The sequence below is a fragment of the Nomascus leucogenys genome, chromosome 2 (genome assembly GCF_006542625.1).
Source record: "Nomascus leucogenys isolate Asia chromosome 2, Asia_NLE_v1, whole genome shotgun sequence".
In the NCBI taxonomy this organism is placed as follows: Eukaryota; Metazoa; Chordata; class Mammalia; order Primates; family Hylobatidae; genus Nomascus; species Nomascus leucogenys.
Genome location: NC_044382.1, coordinates 104,966,495 through 104,980,861, shown reverse-complemented (window position 1 = coordinate 104,980,861; position 14,367 = coordinate 104,966,495). Strand labels below are relative to the sequence as shown.

General features: G+C 40.8%; 1 protein-coding gene across 1 annotated transcript in view; it reads left to right on the top strand.

The window, feature by feature from the left end:
* Positions 1-14,367, top strand: part of PCSK1 (proprotein convertase subtilisin/kexin type 1) — a 42,622-nt gene that overhangs the window by 16,749 nt on the left and 11,506 nt on the right. The window contains exons 6-9 of the mRNA XM_030817194.1: positions 352-440; positions 4,003-4,175; positions 5,523-5,735; positions 8,199-8,299. Coding sequence (XP_030673054.1) covers positions 352-440; positions 4,003-4,175; positions 5,523-5,735; positions 8,199-8,299 — 576 coding nt within the window. The remainder of the gene's footprint in view (positions 1-351; positions 441-4,002; positions 4,176-5,522; positions 5,736-8,198; positions 8,300-14,367) is intronic.

Here is a 14,367-nt window from a genome sequence, read left to right as displayed (position 1 = left end):
ATCAGTAGTTAACACTTACTGTGTTCTTACTATCTGCCATCCACTGTTCTAAGTGTTTTACACATAATTTGTCATGTGACCAAGCCTTTGCGGACAAGTAACTTACCCAAGATCACACCCTTAGTGAATGGCAGAAGCCAGAATTTGAAATCACATACTTTGGTGCTAATACTTGTGCCCTTCATCTGAACATAAGTTTTATCTTATCCTAATTTAAAACAAACAAACAAAACAAAAACAGTAACAAGGCTGACAAAAAGTTAATATACCTATGCCCCATTAATTCATTCATATGCAAAACAAATGTTTGTTCTTCTGTATGTTTTGTAATTCTTATTTTTCAATCCTCAGACATGGGACCAGATGTGCAGGAGAAATTGCCATGCAAGCAAATAATCACAAATGCGGGGTTGGAGTTGCATACAATTCCAAAGTTGGAGGTAAAACAGAGGATTGTCCCTATAGCTTGGCGTTTTAATGTGAAGTTCACATCACCCATTGTAAATGGGGGAGGGGAGCTTTTCTTTTTAACAACTGGAGGAATAAATTAGTTCCATGCCAAAGTTGCTACAGGACTTGAATATGATTTGCTAGCAAGTCAATAGATATGGATTCCTGGAAAATGGATAGTTGAATATAGCCTATACATCTTTGCAGGAAAAAAAATGTGGAAATGTTGCATAGCGTTTGAATCAAATCTAATTTTCTCTATGTTCTGATTTAGAATGGTTTGTTATTGAGTGCTTGCTAAGGAAACAGAAGGAGGAGGTAAATTTAGGCAAAGACTTTTCCTGTGTCTCAATTCTGTAGAAGTTCTTCACTTTATAGAGAAGAACAGCTTCAAAATTTAAAAAAAAATACATACTTCTTATATTAAGTAGCCAAATTTTATCTTTTATAGCAAGGATGTAGAATTTAATTGTTTTCATCAGTGTCCTTATGGGGAAACACATGGTAAGTTGCATTAGGGCAACTGTGGACATTTTAATAAAGAAACTATTTACAAGAATTAGAGAAAACCAACAAGGGGCTAAGAAGTGGTAGGCAGATGTTACCACCTTTAGCCTCAAGGAGCAAAGGGAAGAAGTCAGTAGAAAATAGAGAGGGAAAGCTGTGGTCACAGGAGAGAGCCACTGGATAGGCCTTGAGTACAACAGCAGAGCTACTTCTAGGCAAAGGGGATCCAGGCAAAGGAGAGCTACTTCTAGGCAAAGGGGATCCAGGGGTATAGGCACCTCATTCTCCTCTTGATTCCCACCCTCTTGCTGGTGTCTTTAGTTGGCTGAACCCAATGGAAAGATAGAGCCCATTGCTGCAGTCCATGATCTAATGGTGAACAGTGGAAAGTGGATCTGCAGGGGCCAAGAGAAAAGAAAAAAAAATTGTCTCTCCTCTTTATGCTATCCCTACCTCAGGCTTTCATGTTATGTTATAAGCTTCAAGTTTAGTTTGGTTTTCAAAAACCCTAATCAATTGTACAAAAAGAATCAATTGTAGAACATGCCAATTACAATAAAACCCCATTAAACTCTACATGAGTATACCTTGCATTTGGTTATGCATTCCTTTTTAGAAACCAAATAAATATACATCGTGACATGTAATGCATCTTTCACGAATACAGAGCACTCTTAGAATTTTAAGGGTCATTCCTGATTCCCTTGATACTAACATCTTCAAAGTGTTCTGTTAATTTTTTTAAAAAATGAAGGGAGAAGCACAAATTATGTAATCAGCTAGTAAAAGAATTCACTCTTTAAGTCATAATGAACGAAATAGCTATAGTTTGTGAAAGAATCATCTGATCCCTTCATTTTGTAGAGAAAGAATCAGAAGCAAGCTGCTCAAGGTAATGAAAGCGAGTTTGTGGTAGTGTAGAACTGAAACACAAGATTCCAAGCCTACTGATGTTTTCCATTACTCCATCCTTTGATGGTCTGGCCCCAAATGCATTTTTTACCAATAATCTTCATTTATTAGGCACCTATTGTATGTCAGTTAATTACTCTACAAATATTATAGGCAGTGTATCCTGGTGGTTAACAGATTTAGGGGCTAGATTTGTAGGGTTCAAATTCTGGCTCCCCAATTTCAAGCTATGTGGCCTTGAGCAAGTCACTATCCCTCCCTGGCCTCAATCTCTCCATTTATAAAGTGAGGAGAATTACAGCACCCACCTGAAACGGTGGTTGTAAGGTTTAGATGAGTTTATACGTGTAAAGCCTGTGGATTGGTGGCTGCATATAGACTATCACGAATCCACATGAGCTGTTATTATCATCCCTGTTTTACAGTTGAAGAAACTGAGGCACAGAGGGTTAACTGGCTTGCCCAAGATTCCACAGCTAGTAAGAGCGAGCTGGGATTTTTTTTTTTTTTTTTTTTAGATGGAGTCTTGCTCTGTCGCCCAGGCTGGAGTGCAGTGGCGTGATCTTGGCTCACTGCAAGCTCCACCTCCTGGGTTCACGCCATTCTCCTGCCTCAGCCTCCTGAGTAGCTAGGACTACAGGCGCCCACCACTATGCCTGGCTAATTTTTTTTTTTTTAATGTATTTTTAGTGGAGACAGGGTTTCACCATGTTAGCCAGGATGGTCTCAATCTCTTGACCGCGTGATCCGCCCGCCTCAGCCTCCCAAAGTGCTGGGATTACAGGCATGAGCCACCACACCCGGCCAATTTTTTTTCTAAATGCATTTTTTTTTTTGAGACAGAGTCTTGCTCTGTTGCCCTGGCTGGAGTGCAGTGGTTGCAATCTTAGCTCACTGCAACCTCTGCCTCCCGGGTTCAAGCATTTCTTGTGCCTCAGCCTCCTGAGTAGCTGGGATTATAGATGCGTGCCACCATGCCCGACTAATTTTTGTATTTTTAGTAAAGATGGGGTTTCTCCATGTTGGCCAGGCTGGTCTTGAACTCCTGGCCTCAAGTGATCTACCCACCTTGGCCTCCCAAAGTGTTGGTATTACAGGCATGAGCCACTGCGCCTGGCCCTAAATGCATTTTTAAACAATTTCTTTTTTACAAATACAACTTTCACTGATCATATCAATTTCATATCATTTTACCTTTGCTCCATAGTAAATAAGTGTGAAAATCTAAGGCTGTGCACTTTATTGCATTATGAGCCAGAAGCCAGAACTAACCAGGTAGCTGCCTGTAATCTGTCCAGATTGCTTTTGCCTTCCTGGCTCTTGAATTCATAAGTCTGATGATGGGTGACAGCCTGTTGGAAAGCACAAAGAGCTACCGCACCTATGTTGTCCTGATGAAAAATGATTCCCCTTCGGGGTGAAATCCATGGCAATGATGTCATCCTTGAGATTATTTAGAAGAAAAGGAAGCATGTTCCTTGAAAATGTTTCTTAGCAAACACATGAAAGGATGGCCTCTGGGTTATTTTTAATCAGGGCTTAGAAACAAAAGTGCTTTCTCTATTTGTTAGTTTCCTGCTGTGGCTAGATCTTTTGAAGCTACATGTTTCCTGTCCAGAGTCCTTGTGTGGTGTAGACTGGGCCACAGCCATTTGTGGGACAGCCATGAGGAGGTGCATCACCGGAGGGCTGCTTGGAGGGTCTTTCTGAAAGCTGGTCTGTCATTTTGTTGGGGTGGGATGGAGGGCAAACATTTTGTAATTGACAACAACCACGGCCACTTCTTCTCATCCAAGGATGCTGCTCCACTTCAGACTCAATGCCCAGAGCTATTGCTGGGAAGAGAGCCTCGAGTGTGACCAAAAAAAAAAAAAAAAAAAAAAAAAACACAGCTGCCTACACAGTGCATAGTATTATCTCTAAAGTGCGACAAAAAATCTTATGGGGGCAGCGACGTGTTCCTTCCTTCTATGGTGTCAGTAGCTGTGTTACAGAAATTGGGGACATCTATCTAGTAGTTACCTGGTTTTTGACTCTTAAAATCCTTTAAAAATACAAATAGTAAGAGTACTGGGCTTTTGTCCATGTACATACTGACAACCTTTGTGTGTGTTTGTTTATTTTGTTTCTCAGGCATAAGAATGCTGGATGGCATTGTGACGGATGCTATTGAGGCCAGTTCAATTGGATTCAATCCTGGACACGTGGATATTTACAGTGCAAGCTGGGGCCCTAATGATGATGGGAAAACTGTGGAGGGGCCTGGCCGGCTAGCCCAGAAGGCTTTTGAATATGGTGTCAAACAGGTAAGATGCTTTACACAGACCCACATGAAATGAAACCTGACCATCTGGATATGAGAAGAAGGAAAGAACACTTAGGTTACATGGAAAAACATTGTTGTGGATTTCTTAACAAAGTCATTTACAATTTTAAATGCACTTAGAGAGCCAAATCATTCTTCAGAGGGATGCGAGTTAAGGCTTAAGAAAGTTTTCCCTATTTGTGGCCAGGCACAATGGCCAAGGGAGGCAGATCACTTGAGGCCAGGAGTTTGAGACTAGCCTGACCAACATGGAGAAACCCCACCTCTACTAAAAACACAAAAATTAGCCAGGTGTAACTAGGTTGCACTGTTCTGCAACCTAGTTTAGACAGTGAAACTGTGGTCTCAACTTAGACGCCTATAGTCCCAGCTACTTGGGAGGCTGAGGCACAAGAATTGCTTGAACCCAGAAGGTGGAGGTAGCAGTAAGCTGAGATTGCACCACTGCACTCCAGCCTGGGTGACAGAGTGAGACCCTGCCTCAAAACTAAATATAAATAAATAAAATGAATTTTCCCTATTTGGGTCTGAGGTTGAATGGAAATTTATTACTTTTAGCATATTTATTTTAAAAGCACTTCTGGACATTTCTTTCTCCTTACTCATTTTCCTGCTGCTTTTGGGTTTTTACACTAGTAAAAAACTACCCAGACTTCTTCCAAGTGCTCTGGAAATGCCTTTCAAATATAGAAACGTGTTGCCTTCTGCTCTGCACGTGCCTGTTGAATACCTGTGCCTTGGTTGGGTTGCTCTGTCACTTGGGTTTACTGTATTCTTGCACAGATTCTAAAGCCTTGTGCTCCACAAGATGAAACAAAAGTAGAAACTCTGGAGAGCACAAATTGAAAAATCACAGAAAGGGCGGCTTTGACGAGTTCCATTCAATTGAAGAGTCCCTTTTAATGCAGCTGCAAGGCAGATCTGAATAATTCCTAATTTTGTCATTCTATCAGTCAGCCAGAAGATTGAAGCAGAAAGAAAGAGAGGAAGTTCAAAGATTTAAGTGCAGTGACATAAACTAAGAGAAGGGTGGAAAAATAGGAGCAAGTGCAAAACGCTAGATTATGAATCTGCATAAGAAAGAAAAGCGTGTGCTCAGCCCTACCCCAGGAGGGCCCAGAGACTGGCAGGGCCAGAGTCCAGTGGCTTCTAATACACAGCCTTGTGAGATTTCCAACATCGAAGCCAAAAGATCTGGAATTGAAAATAGATCCCAAATAGCTGTCTCTGAGAATTTTACACACATAGTCATTGGGGATTTTATTGGGATATAACAATGACCCCAATAGATGATAACAGATGATATGCATTCTGGCTTTTCCTTTAGGGGAGACAGGGGAAGGGGTCCATCTTCGTCTGGGCTTCGGGAAACGGGGGGCGTCAGGGAGATAATTGTGACTGTGATGGCTACACAGACAGCATCTACACCATCTCCATCAGCAGTGCCTCCCAGCAAGGCCTATCCCCCTGGTACGCTGAGAAGTGCTCCTCCACACTGGCCACCTCTTACAGCAGCGGGGATTACACCGACCAGAGAATCGTATGTTGCTTTTGTCTAATTCTCTCTGCTTAGTTAGGAGAGTGTGGCATGCATGCAAAATGATTCCCCTAACTGACCTTTGGTACGATTGATTTGCTTAAGCTTGATGTCTCAGTTGGGGAGACTCACGCTTACTCACTTGAAAGGCTGGCATCCATCAGAAAGTTTTCTCTCCAGGGATAATGACACTTCTGCCAAGATGATCTTCCCCTCTGTCATTTTTAAACCCAGCCTTGAGAAGCCACCAAACCTGTCATTACACACAGCCGAGACTCCAAATGTCTTTTTTGCTTGTCTGATGCCTCCCTGGAAACAGCCTTAAAGGAGATTTCAGGGTTGTAGGGGCTTTATCACCCTTGTACTTTCTGATCCTTTAATAACAGGGATATAGTCTGACTTGCCCTGTAGCAGATGATAAAAATACAGAGTCTGCACCAGCTATGTCTCCTAAGAATGGATGACCTGCAGGAAAATAGCAGTTTCAGTGTCCCCTGAGGTGAACTGTTCAGCATCTGGGTAAGCAGCTCGGGGAGGTTGTATGCTCAGAGAGCTCCTCCAGCCCACACTTGCCTGTGCCTTTGCTTCCATGAGTCAGATGGCCAAGGGCAATTATTAGATTTCCCTTCAAGGGCATGATGATGGAGGGGCATTTAGGGGCTTTGAGAACAAAGGGAGGCACTTTTAATTTAAAAAATGTAAGGCCCCCAATTTAACTCCTGACACAGAAAGAACCAACTAGCTAAAGTATATAGAACCTATCTCAATATCTCAAATAGCAGGTCATGATCTAATTAGAGGGTGGGTGAACCCTATAATAATGACCTTGGAATGCGTGCAAGATTCCTATTAATGGCATCTCAACAAAATTGTCAACATGAACATCTTCTTCATACAGGATCACTTCTGCAACCTAGTTTAGACAGTAAAGCTGTGGTCTCAACTTAGAAGTGTGGGCCTGCTTCTCACGCGCATCTCTTCAGCTACTCAAGTAATAGACAGTGGCATTCTACCCAGGGATTTTTATGGCAGGCACATTTTATAGGGTTTGAAAGGGGCATATCAGACATCTGCCCCACTTGTCTTCAGAGCCCCTGGCTGTTGTCATTTCCCTGGGTGTCCAGAGCTGCCCTTAGAAAATGGCCTGTTGGGCATTTCAGAATCACCATTTCACAGACTGTTCCTTATCTTGGGTACCCTGCACTGAAGCAGAAGAAAGATTTTCTATCTTTGTAAAACTCCCTCCTTAAGAAAGCCAGCCTTAGGAGAGACAGCTGGTGGATTCTATTTGAGACAGTCTCAGTAACATAACCTTTTTCTTACGCAAACCTTTTCCTCAGCATAGTCATCTCTGGGGGCTTGCTTGCGTCAACAGGTAAAAAGGGCAACCTTGCTTCCGCAGCCCTCTGAGGAGCGGAGCCATCATAACTTGAGAAATTCAGCAACTCCAAGCAGGAAGCCAGTGGAGGTGATAATAGAACAAATTATTTTTTTACACCTCCCTCCCACACATCGAAATCTCGAGCTAGAACTTTGGTGCTGGAGCCTGGGTGGGTGTCTTGTTAGTAATCCCTTGGCCCAACCGGCAGCGCCGTGGTCCTTAAGGCAGACAGGAAGTCTTTTTAGTTTCTTCCCTTCATCTCAGCAATCTCTTCATTACCCTAAAGTTAGCCAGGGTAATTCCTTACTTGCAAGAAAATTATGTAAAACTACTTTCACAGAGAACATCTCGGGTAAGTCTCAGAATATGAGTCAGAAAATATAAATCACATTTTACAGATGGGGAGCCAAATGACTTGCCCGAGGACAAATCTATTAAGTAGCAGTTAGAGAATTTGAACCTAGAACTAAGTCCAGCACACTTTTCATTTTAAAGACCCACCATTTTCCTCAAAGTGTAAATGTGGACACCAACTCACAGGTATCAAATCTAGTTCAACAGTGAGTGCAAACTACATACTAAGCATTTTTTGTGCAAGTAGTTCAAAAGGCTAAGACCAGGATGGCTTCATATCCTTGTGCTGGAGAGGCAGCCGAATATCAATCTGAAGGCAAAAGGGAATTTTGTATGAGACAGAATTTCTAAATATGCCAGACCAAACACAATGGACCTGATGATTAATGGGCCAGCATGATTCACAGTGATTTTGAAACTTTGTTTTTTATAGACAGCATTTCGTATGGGAATCTCAGAAAAGAAAATATTCATAGTGGGAGTACTTCATCCCCAGAAAAGGCATCTTGCTGCCAGAATTATAAAGAAGTTGCATGTAGAGGAGAGTGAACTAAAATATCAGCAGATGGCAAACATCCGCCTATGGTTTAGAGGAGAAAGTAGGCAATCGAATCAGCTGAGTTTCCTGGTCATAGCAGATGCTATGTGCCTTTGGTACAGTTAACCCCCAAGACAGGCTCACACTCCTCACATGTTCTCCCTGCCTTTCTCTCCTTCCTGACGTCATCCAGACAAGCGCTGACCTGCACAATGACTGCACGGAGACACACACGGGCACCTCGGCCTCTGCACCTCTGGCTGCTGGCATCTTCGCTCTGGCCCTGGAAGCAAAGTAAGGCCCAGAAAGCTTCTAATCACCTTTACAAAGGCTGATTCTCCTTACTTTTAATAACACTTTTTTTTCTGAATACATGGTTACAGAAGAAATTTTGGAATACTGCAAATAAAGATAAGCTCTTTCCTGCCACTTTGAGGTCACTAACCATAGTTAACATCTCAATGTAGATTTAACACACACACTTCTTACAAAATTGGGATCTTAATATAGACATTATTTTGTAATCTGTTTTTAAAACCCATTCTACAATATATTAAACGTACTTTCTCCTGTCTAAATCAATATGCTTTGACCTTTAAAACTCATGCTGCCCCTCAAATCTTCTTCCCACTCAGCTACAACGCCTTTTGTTTATTCTCGTCCAGTTTAAATTAGTTTAAACTATTTGTTTAAACTAATTAAACTATTTGTTTAAATAGTTAAATAGTTTCCAGTGGGCAGTATTAGGAACAAGTTTAAAAAACTCCTTTCTTTGAATATATAAGCCTAGTGCTGGAGCTGATAAAACCACATCAGGGGACAGGAGATTTAAAGGTAGGATTTTTATATTTTCATAGTGTTCCATTGTATAAATGCAAATTTTGTTAAAGTCATCTAATCATGCTTAAACACCATTGTCAGTAAATATTAGTTGTCATCTCTGATAATTTCCTCAGGATAAAGACTCAGAATTGGAATTTCTGGGTCAAAGGGCAAGCATGTTTTAATGATTTTGATACATATTGACAAGGTGCTACCTTGAATGACTATACCATTTTATATTCCCTCCAGGAGTATATGCGTGAAAGTGCCAGTTTCCAAAACCCTTGTCAAAACTACTTTTATTATCTTTTAAAATATTTGCTATGTTGATAGGTGAAAACAGTATCTCATTTTAATATGCTTGTATTTAATTACTAATGAAGCTCAATATTTCATACCCTTTAGCTCTTTGTCTTCTGGGGTTGCTTCTTTATGGCCTTAGTTTTGTTTTATGGCCTTGGTTCACAAAAGCTAGATGCTTTATAAGTTTGACATTTACCTTTTAATTTGTTTCTATGTAATTTTTAATGAAATGTAGTTAATATGTATGTAGTTATGTTTGTCAGTCTGTTTCTTTAAGGCTTCTTCCTTTGCTTTTATGCTCAGAAAAATCTTCACAACCCCAAATTAGATAAACATTTATTTATATGTCTTTTATTATGGTTTCTTTACCATATTTAAATTCTAAATCCCTCTGGAATTTATTTTAGTGTATGATGTTAAAAAAAGATTTAACTTTTTTTTTCTCATAATTACCCAATAGTCCAATACTTAACACAGAGGAAAAAAATTGAACTGTCTCCCACTGCACATCACAGCTTTTTATGTGTCCTCATTCCTGCTTTCTGATGTGTGGTGACAGTGAATCTTGAAATGTCAAGTCGGGTGCTATGGTTGAATATTAGAAGAAGTGATTAAACTTGTAAATTACTATTATCCTTCCTAATAAGGAGATTATCCTAGAATAAATTACATATTCTCTAGAGAGAGAACAAAGCAGTGTCCTTATGTCATGTTCAGTAGACTCAGTTCATAATAACAGAACGGAAGAACATCTTGGCCTTTGCCATGACTGGAAAAGCCCTGAGGTTCCTGAGCCTTTGTCCAGGAAAGTCCAGTTTATCTCTAGGATCCCTGGGGCTTCCTATGGAGATGGGGTATATTCCTGGGTATCTCGGCTGTGAGATGGCCACAGTGGCTAAGCAAGGAAGTCTAGCAAGGCTCTTACCAAGAGTCCACCTACTTGGAGGGGCTGGCAAGATGTTTGGTAAGGAAAGAAGTAAATTCAGGTGCTCATGTAGATATAAATATTGGGCCCTCCAGAAAAGCTATGTTCAGAATCTAAATTCACTTATAATAGGAACTAGATGGACAAAAGACAAAAATCTATGAACACAAGCTGACACTGGCATCAGCAGATCCAAATTAACTGAGAAATAATTGTCCAGGCAGTGAAAATTGCAAGGAACACCTGGCTTCAAGTTCTAGCTCTACCACTAGCTATGTGACCTTAGGCAAGTTAATTTACTTGTGGGGTTCAGTCTTTCCATCTATCAAATGAAGGGGTCAAACCAGACCTTTTTTTACAAACTTCTTCTCTTCCTAAGATTCTCAGAGTTGAGACTGAAAATGTCAGCCTGTATAGGTAATCCAACATGAATTGTTGGGGTCAGTGATGAGGGTCTGGACTGGAAGAAAATAGGGTCCTATGGATTATAGGATCCTGTGCAACAGACTTATTACATTTAAGATTTCAAAACACAGACTACTACCCCAGGGAGCTGTTAAAAGAAAGCAATCTTAAAATTTTATGTCTAGAGCCTTTCTTCTCTATCCAACACCTGTCAGATGCATGTAAATATAACTAGTCATGCCTAGTCCATCCTTGTATAGTGACCAATATAGTAGAAATATCCATCTGCTGAACAGATGTAATGTCAATTTTATGTGAGAGCTGAAATTGTAAAAGTGCAATCCTTGGTTTCTAAAATCTCAAGTCTTCTTTTTCTGTATAGTAGAAAATGATCCTATATAGAAAATAATCCTTCCCTTTTCTTTTTCTTTTGGAGACACAGTCTCACTCCGTCACCCAGGCTGGAGTGCAGTGGCGTGATCTTGGCTCACTGCAACCTCCACCCCTCAGGTTCAAGAAATTCTCGTACCTCAGCCTCCCGAGTAGCTGGGATTACAGGCATGTGCCACCACGCCTGGCTAATTTGATCCTTCTTTTTTCTATATAGGAGAAAATGATCTAGGAATGATCTAGTCTTATTAATCTTGGTCTCTGATGGACAGTCTCTAAAGCAGGTGTTTCATTTCTGTGAAACACTCGGATGAGTTCCAAGGGGTCCATGAATCTCTTTGCAACTAAATGTGGAATTGCTTATAAATGTATGTATGGCATATTTCTGGGGAATGGCTTATAGGTTTCACCAGATTCTCAGTGCTCGTGATTTAAGAGATATTAAGAGTCTATGATCTCCCAGGTGCATATCATAAGAATTTAATTCCCTTCATTTTGACTCAATTCATCAGTAAGATAGATGTGACTGATCTATCTTAACATTTATATCCTTACTGCCAAGGTACATAGAGATTATTAAGATTTCTGTTCTCAATTGAACATTTTTCTGAACTCTATTCAATTGTCTATACCAAAGCTGAATGCCAGAATTTCTAGACGTGTGACCAAGCTTATCCCAAGGCACTCAAGAATGAGAAAATCATTTAATCATGTGCCATCCCACAGGAACAACTATGGAGACTGAAGAGCCCTTGCCTAAATTTATCAAGAATAATGGCATCCAATATTGATTAGGTTCTTACTATAGACCAGACACAGCTGGCCTTTTTATATACAATATTAATTATAATCCTTACAACATTCTTATGACATAGAAATTATTAATTTCACCTATAAATGGGAAAAAATAAGGCTCAGAGAGGTTGCGATATATAACCAAGATCCCACAAAGAAATTCAAACTCAAGTCTCTCTGACTGCAAGGCCTGTGCTATCAGCAACCATACCTTGCAGCCTCCCACGGCCCTGTGAGGGAGAGGCAACGTTGAATGGCAGCCTATCATCCCCTCAAATAAAGGAAGGTTTGGAAGATTGAGGCTGATAAATGAGCATGCATTTATGAGTTTCTCATAAGTTTTCTGTCACAAGCAGACTACTCAATATGCTGTGTTAAATGTTATATAGCCAGAGTGTTGGGGAATAGGAGGAGAAAAGGAAAGGAGAAGGAATGGTTTCTGGCTGAAATATGCACAAAGAAATACTTTCCTTCCCCAAAGCAATGTTTCTCAAGCACCAGCATATATAGTCATCACTTGGGGAGTTTATTTAACATGAAGGTTCCTAGGTCATTTTGCCAGCAACTATTCAGACCTTGTATCTGCCTAGAAGTTTCTGGTATGCAATCTAGGAATTCCTTTTTTAACAAATCTCCCAGGCACTTTTTAATGCTAGTAATACCTTAACCAAGTTTTGAGAAACAAATGCTATAAAGAGTTACTTTTACCACTGTGTTTTCCTACAACCTCATCCACCTGTGTTTGTGTAGAAACGCATTAGGGTAGTTAATAGGTGTATCTTGGAGATAAATATACTAAGAGAGGAAGGAGTTCCTTGCACAAATGTTTGTGGCACTATTATTATTATGTAGTGAGTATACCTAAGAAAGCTGTAGAAAATAGCCTCAGCCTTCTGAGGAGAGATCAAAAGAATCAGAATAATTTTTAATAGGTGAGGAAAATTCTGAAGTGAACCATTGAATCCCTTCACACCTTTGGAAATATTAAACAAACAGATGAGCCAAACTTCTGGGCTTATTAAAGCCTGGAGAAAGAAAAATGGACTTTCAATGCTGCATGAAACCTTTGGAAAAAAATCACAACAAAAAATTCTTGACTTAGTGGGTTGTGAAATGTTAGAAAGTCCAAGTTAGAAAAATTTTAAGATCTAGGCTAATTTAGGTATGATTAGAGCCTGAACCAGACAGCTCCTAAGACTTTTCACTCTGGAATTTTGTCTCCAAATTACATTACCTACGTCTCTTCTAATTAGAAGCAATGCTTAATTCAGTGTTTAATTCCATACCCTTACTTTCTGTAAACATATCTTTGATTAGCAACTCAATGCAGTGTTTAAAAACTTAATTATCGTGGATGTCATTGAGCACAAATTAACAAAGGAAGGCTGTCAGGAATGAGTTGCACTATTGTTAGCAGCTCCTTTTCATTTATGAAATACAAGCACAGGAATGAACAATAACTCTGTTAGAAAAATACACCGGGGCCTGTCGTGGGGTGGGGGGAGGGGGGAGGGATAGAATTAGGAGATATACCTAATGTAAATGACAAGTTAACGGGTGCAGCACACCAACATGGCACATGTGCACATCTGTAACAAAACTGCACGTTGTGCACATGTACCCTAGAACTTAAAGGATAATAATAATAAAAAAAGAAAAATAGGTTTTTCTAATTGCATGACAATGAAGCTCCTTAATATTTTGCAGAGACTAGATAAAGGAAAATTTTAAAACAAAACCTGCAACTACATATAAAATAAATGCTCTACTACAGAAACATAGGACACATGTGCTATATATGATAATCATGATTATCAGCACCCTTGCCTTAAGCCTCCTCAGTACGCTTCCTCTTTCCTGCCTCCACACATGCACCTGCACACACTGATGATCCAAACGGAAAACTGGTGTGTTGCCCATTGACTGCCTTGATAAGAGGCTTTTACCTAAAACTCCTTTTAAAAGACTGGAAGGAAGCAAGCATTTCAATAAAATGCCCTATTCTATTTACAAGTGTACCAGGTGATTATGAGGCAAGCATTCTGGGACTCACTGAGGATCCCTAAACTGGTGTCCTTCCAAGGCCTCTGTCAGTCCCTCTCCGGGGTAAAGTGGTATGTTTGTCGGGAGCTCAGCTCAGGTGAGCTGAGCTGTCAGGTGTGGAGTAGCCTATTAATTCAACAAGCCAAAAATGAAAGCATTGAGCCTTTAGTCACTTACTGCTATGACATAAGCAAGAGTCTGAAACTGGAGAAAACACTTACTCGCCCTGTTCCTGGCATACCGGTTGAGTGGCTCGGCACAGACTTGAGGGTCATCTCACTGCTGAAGGAGCCCCGAACAAAAGGCTCTGGCAATTTTATGGACTCTAAGGTGTGAGGCGGGGAGGCACCAAGAGAGTACGGGAGTGGAGAAGCACCAGGCACTGAGTCCAAGTGAGGACAGTGTCTAGATGTTTCCCCTCCTCTCTCCACGAGGAGGCCTGACTGAGGGACCTAGGAAGGAAGGCTCTCACCAGCTAGGAATGTCAATATGGGAAGAACACGAGGGGCCAGGGGGCCTGCGGCCTTCACGGAAACTCCTCTCAGAGGCTGCAAGCCACAAGCTGTGCACTGTGTCTGCATGGGGAGGGCAGCTTTCCCGTGTGTCGTGCCAGGTAAGACCTTTGAAATCGCCTATGGTCAGGCCTGAAAAATCACACACGGTTTATAACTAGGAGCCA